Source organism: Anser brachyrhynchus, assembly GCF_964034855.1.
Source record: "Anser brachyrhynchus genome assembly, chromosome: 1".
Lineage (NCBI taxonomy): Eukaryota > Metazoa > Chordata > Aves > Anseriformes > Anatidae > Anser > Anser brachyrhynchus.
Window position 1 is genome coordinate 58,972,843 of NC_137694.1, and position 6,000 is coordinate 58,978,842.

General features: G+C 42.9%; 1 protein-coding gene across 2 annotated transcripts in view; it reads right to left on the reverse strand.

The window, feature by feature from the left end:
- Positions 1-1,981, reverse strand: part of TXNRD1 (thioredoxin reductase 1) — a 38,342-nt gene extending 36,361 nt beyond the window's left edge. The window contains exon 1 of one of the 2 annotated variants that reach the window (XM_080558043.1): positions 1,826-1,981. In XM_080558043.1, the coding sequence (XP_080414169.1) occupies positions 1,826-1,901 (76 nt within the window). In that variant the 5' untranslated portion in view covers positions 1,902-1,981. The remainder of the gene's footprint in view (positions 1-1,825) is intronic. The other variant, XM_080558044.1, reaches the window with a different exon arrangement.
- Positions 1,982-6,000: the final 4,019 nt, after the last annotated feature.

The following is a 6,000-nucleotide window of genomic DNA, read 5'->3' on the forward strand; positions in this document are numbered from 1 at the left end:
TGGTAAAGTAAACTAAATACTATTTGAGAACTGTAGGATAACCTTTTTAAGAGCACAAGCTAAGGACAAGAGAATGTTTTTAATAGCTATGTTACGCAAAACATATATACGCATTTAATCTTAGAATTTTTACTTTTTCCTATGATAGCCATAATTTTCCTTGACAGTTTCTCTCATTACTGGCTTACTACTTTTTGGTTTTGTTAAACACCATTTTAGATCTTTCAGTGAATTCAAAACTCTGAATTTATTATTCCCATTGCTGAAATGGTGGAAAGTTGGGAAAAGATCCAGAAAGTAATTTAAGAAATTCTTAAAGCTAGGAATTACCCAATTTCTTCCTCCTGCTTCTGAAAGGACACACAAGTTTAAATGCACCTTGTCTGAGAGATGTACATAGAGGTAAAAATAAATAAATAAATAATCAAAACTAATCTACTCCCTGGTATGACTAACTGTAGAAAGTTAATTTAAGATAGTCCCTGTTTCAGTGGCATTTAAACAATGAGTAACTAGCTTATTTGAATTATGTTTCAGTTTTCAAGTAAATTACACATCGCTATTTGCATTTCAGTAATTATTTGTTTTTCATCTTCTATTTAACCTCTTTTAACACCACCCACAACTCCCCTCATCTCTTGTCCTTGACAGATATTGAAAAATTTGACTTGTTTCTTCATTGGGCTTGACAGAATAATCCACTAGTATGTGACCATCCCAGAAGCAAAGCTACCTAGATGCTGAAATATAAAGCTTAACATCACAGTTTAAAGCAACTTTACTGGAGAATTACATTAAGACACTCCCAGTATTGTAGAATGGGCAGCAGGGAATAGTAATGTCTTACACTGGAAAACCAAGATACAGCAGAGCGTATATATTCAAGCCCAAACAATATGTTCTTTTAAGTCAGGTTAGCCCAAATGACTCAGGTTCACAAGGCTGAAATAGCTCGTTAAGATGCAGGCTTCCTTTCTGAGGTTGTGTCAGCAGATAACACGGTTGTCCAGAGGAACTGGGTTGGGTATAACTAAACGACTATTTATTCTGCCTCAAACTCCGTGTTACCATACCTGCCTAGCTTTTGGTATCTGATTTAAAGCTAAATTGGGCATTTCTACTCTTAATAGGAATGTGGTAGTGGCAGCATTAGGTGAGGGACCTTCCCTAATGGGGTAACTGCTGTGGGTTAACCGTAAGTGCTCTCAGGGAGCTGCATCACCCGGGAAGTACAGGGACAACTGGATGCTTTGGACAAATCCTTGAAAAAGTTCTTTTTTCATTCAGACTTTCCTGTCGGGGTAAAAGACCATCCAGTGCTTCCAATGCCATGCCTTTAACTTTATGTTTGTTTAACTGAAAGTTACTAAGCAATAAGCAGCCATAATGATAAGCCTATTTCAAGAGTTTTAAAGGGTTATAAACCTCGTTACTGTATTCGCCAGCTCCTGCCTTGCACAGCTACTTACTGCACAGACACCTTTGCTTTTTGTTTGCCAAGCCACTGACGATTTCCATTCTGCAAAACGAACCTTAAAACGTGTTGCCTGAAAGCTGCCGAGGCGCTTTCGTTTCAGTGCTCTTCAAACACCGAATACGTAAGTCGGGCTTTCCAGACAGGCCCCTCTCCCAGGCACCTGGCAGAGCTGGAAACACCCCTCGAGCAGCAGATGCCCACCCAAGCACTGCACCCCGAGCGCTTTCACTCCGGCGGGGCTGTGCGGCACGCAGACGCCCCCGTCGGTGCATTTTCCCCGCTCGCTACCCCAAGCACACCGCAACCCCCGGCGATTCAGCCACGACCCCCCGGCGGCTGCCCCTCTACCTGCCGGGCGCCTTCCCTCCGGGCAGCCTCCGGGCGCCTGCCGCACCGCCTTGCCCTTCCTCAAGGCGCCCCCCATGCCGCGCCTCAGCCCCCGGCCCGGCTCCAGCGCGATGGCGCCGGGCTTAGACCCAGCCCCGGGCCTGGCGCGACCCCTGGCGGTGCCGAGGCGGCGCCGGGGTCCTCGCGGCTGTCGGTGCCGGGCCGGGGGCCGTGAGGCGGCGCCCAGCGAGGCCGGGGGGTTTCGGCCTCGGCTTCCCCCTCCCGTTGTTTCCCTCCCGTGAGGGGGGCAGCGGGGCGGCCGGGGGCTGGTGAGAGGCAGCGCGGCCTCTGCCTCAGCCCCCGGCCGTCCCGGGGCAGGCCGACGTTAGGAGGGAACTCGGCAGGTGTCCGAGAAGCATTTTTCTGGCAGTTAATGCTCAGAAATCGTACCGAGAGGACGCTAACTGGAGGAGAAGCTGTGCGAGGCACCGAGCCTGATGAGGCTTATCGCCCCGCTCCCCTCGGGGATCCGGGAGCCACTTGTCATAGCGAGCTCTCAGCGCTGCCTCCCTCGTGGCCCCGTTGTGGTGGCTCTCGCACAAAAGCAGGGCAAGAGCAGTGCCTGCCAAGGAGATTCCTGGCGTAAACACAGAAGACAAAAAGAGTGATGAGAGATGTACACCAGCAGAACAGCACGCTGTTGTTACCCTCGGCTCCCATTTGAACTTTCTTCACCCTTCGCCCTTACTTGTTACACCAAACGTGGCAATTTATCCAATCTCTTCTTGCTTACAGCAAACGATGACTTTTTTGGAAAGTTTTTTTTTTTTTTAAAATAGATTTTTTTTGGTGGATGAAGCTTTTCAGTCGCACAAATTGGCTGCTGGGCTGCAGGCTGGGTATGGAGGCTGCTGGCCTTGGCAAGGACAAACGCTTAATGCTAAGGCACTGCAACAAAACGCACGCTGTAGACTCAGGAGCTCCTAATCCAGTTCCTAACACCACTGTAGAATTGCTCTGTGGTCCTGAGGAAGGCACTCATGCCAAGTATCCCCCAACATAAAATGCAGCTATAGGGTCTATTTAGCTTATAACACCTTCAGAGTTGCAATTACCTTGCTAATGCTTGTTATACCCAACGCTGAAACACACAGGCTCTCTACTCTGACACAACAGTAATGATGAGTGACAGCGGAAAGGACTAATAAAAAGGGAAGACGACAGGATAAAAACTTTGGAATCTTAAGGCTTGAGGCATTACCTCACAGTCCTCAGCTTTTTTGCACACAAGAATTCAGCAGTTCCCATTTGTGATGCTGTATTACTCTTTCACTCTGCAGTGAGATCTCCACTGTCCGCTGGAGTTTCTAATAAAAAAAAAAAAAAAAAAGACAACTAGATTTATAAGTGGAAAAAAGTCTCTGAACTCACTGTGGGAATGATCACTGAGATTTCAGAAATAATGTCTTCAATACAGATATCTGTAACAGCATAAATTATGATGATAATGGGGATAATAACCGTTACATGCATTCAGGGGTTATTACAGCTTCAGAATTAAAGTTATTAAAATAATTTGCTGAATAAGCTTAGGGAAGGAACTCTATTCTGCCAAACCCCATCTCAATATTTCCATAAAATGGGGATTACAAGCTGACAATCAGTCAACATGAGAAAAATCAAGTTTAAAGAATACCTTGGTGTGCTATTTCTGTCCTTGAAATCATTCACAATATTTCATTTTGCTTATTGTTTTTCAATTATGTTCTCATCACGTTTGCTTTCATTAGGAAAAGAAAAAAAAAACTCATGTTGATGTGGTGAAGACATATTGAAGGAGAAAAAAATAAGTCTAACATTTGAGATGTTTTCGTAAGACTGCATAACAGTGCATCCAAAATACTAATTTTCCAAAATCACTCTAAAATTTTAAGTATAGTAACCCAAAGAGTCTGTCATTGCAGAACAGAGCCTTGATACTGCATCCAAAGACTAGCATTCATTTTCACCTTCTTCATCATCCCACTCCTCCCAATCTGCTGTTTCTTCCTACACAGTTTACTTGCACACCTCACCTCTTACCCTAGTTATTAGAACCACCTCATTAATACTGCCTTCAGGCCATTCAAAATGCAGCCTGAGAACTTATTTTCCTTAACTATTCTTTTAATCAGACCACTCCTGATCTGAGCCTTTGTAAGAAATCTCCTTTCCAGTTTTTCCATGGGCTTCATGCATTCCCATGAGTCACAGGTTGTGATTAACCCCAAGGTCCTATAAAACTTTCTATTTTTGCTGATTTATTATTTTGCCAGATCATCCTCTCTCCAGTTATATCTACTTTTTCAGCATGTTTGTGTGATTCTCCATAGAGGTTTTCTGTTTGCTTTTACTATGTTCCTCAGGTTAGATCTCTTTCTGGGCAAGTCCAAGAAGTATCTAAGTTTTTATTTTAACTTCTCCTAGAAATTACACTTTTTGAAGCTTATGAAAAGCCAGGCACATCCATTTATCTTAGAATTTATTCTTAGCCAACTGACGTACACGCATACATGAGGTCCAGTGCTGGGCCACTGAAATGAAAGCAAAACATAATAACAAGAATGCCACATGGAAGAGGATGAAAGAAAAATGCAGTATTACTAGTGAGATCTCCTGATGCCTTGTCTGTCCATTACACACCTTTTCCTTATTCTCTGCCTTTCTCTCTTTGTTTCGACTCTTTGGGAGAGAGACTTTATCTTCCTCTCTGTTTAGACCATGCCTGACATTTCAATTTCTACTGCTGTCCCCCTCATAAATAATCTTCACGCTGTTCTTTTCCAGTAGCAAGGACACACATAGGAAGCAGTCTTCAGGATCATAAAAGTTTAAGGACACCCTGGATCCTGTAGTATCTCCTTGATACAGACATGAATTTAAATCCCTGTTGGAGTCATAGATAAGTCTGAGCACTGAAGTCTTTGGGAAACTGAAAGCCTATTTCAGTTCCATTCTAAAGTACTGATTTAAATCTGCTTTGGGTTTGTCTTCTAGTCTGTTAGTTCCATCAACATGAAAATTTAGTGCAGATCTTCAAAAATGCCATGTTAAGAAGCAGGACAGCAACGACTGTCTCGTTAAAAATATATGTAGAAAAAAAGAAAGCCTTGAAAATCTCACACATAGCATCCTGCCCTGAATACTGGACTATCATAAAGCATAGGCTGCATAAAATACCATTGTTGGTGCTAAGAGATCAGCTGTGATAAATTCAATCAATGTGTAAGAAGTATAAATAAAAATAGCAATTACATTAAGATATTAACTGATAACATTCTTTATAAAGATGAAATGTAAGGTGTCTCACGCTGTTTTGAAATCTTGATAATTTATAGCAAACATATTTGCTGCATGACTCCCAGTGAAGAACCCTGCAACAGAGCCGTGATAATCTAAAGGATATATCAGTGGGGCCAGCCACTCAGTTGTTTCTGAGCTAATTGATTCCCAGTTCCCTGTGGCTATTATAAAAGTGATCACGAAAATAATAGATTTCTGTATATTCTGTCTATATATAAACTAGGAGGAAGGTTTGTCTCAGTAAATGAAGCGCCCAGAGTGCCACCTTCTCCTTATAAGTTGCAGAATTATTGGTGCTGAATGCAAAATAACCTAAATATTCACATTATTAAAGCTGGCACACTCCTTGTATTTTCTGCATGTCATTGAAATACCTGTCATTTCTGCGAACTTAGGTTCTTCTTACCTTACATCAGCCACCTAAGAGTTGGGCCTCTCTTATAAGCTCTTGATCTAAGCTCCTTCTGTAGCCTGCAGAGAAAGACAGGCATCTCCAGATGGCAGCTCATCTTCCAGAGACAGGCTTCCACTTCTAAAGAGTGGGCCTATCCATCCCTAGCCATTAGTTTGGACAAATTCAAGTTAGAATTCAAGCTTTCATGATTAAGTTGACAGAAGAAATCTATGTCTCTGCCTACACTACAAATGTGACAGTGTCAGTATCTTAGCAATAGTTAAGGGGCACAGTTACAATCCGCCTGTTGTAACAGATTCTGACTCGGAAAACAATTTTGTTTGAGTGATGCCACTGACACAGTGGTAAGCTTTCAACTCTGCAGTTTGGAATCCCATACAGTCACCTCTACAGGTGAAACTACAAATACTGACAAGTGTCACAGCCTCTGCAAAGGTCA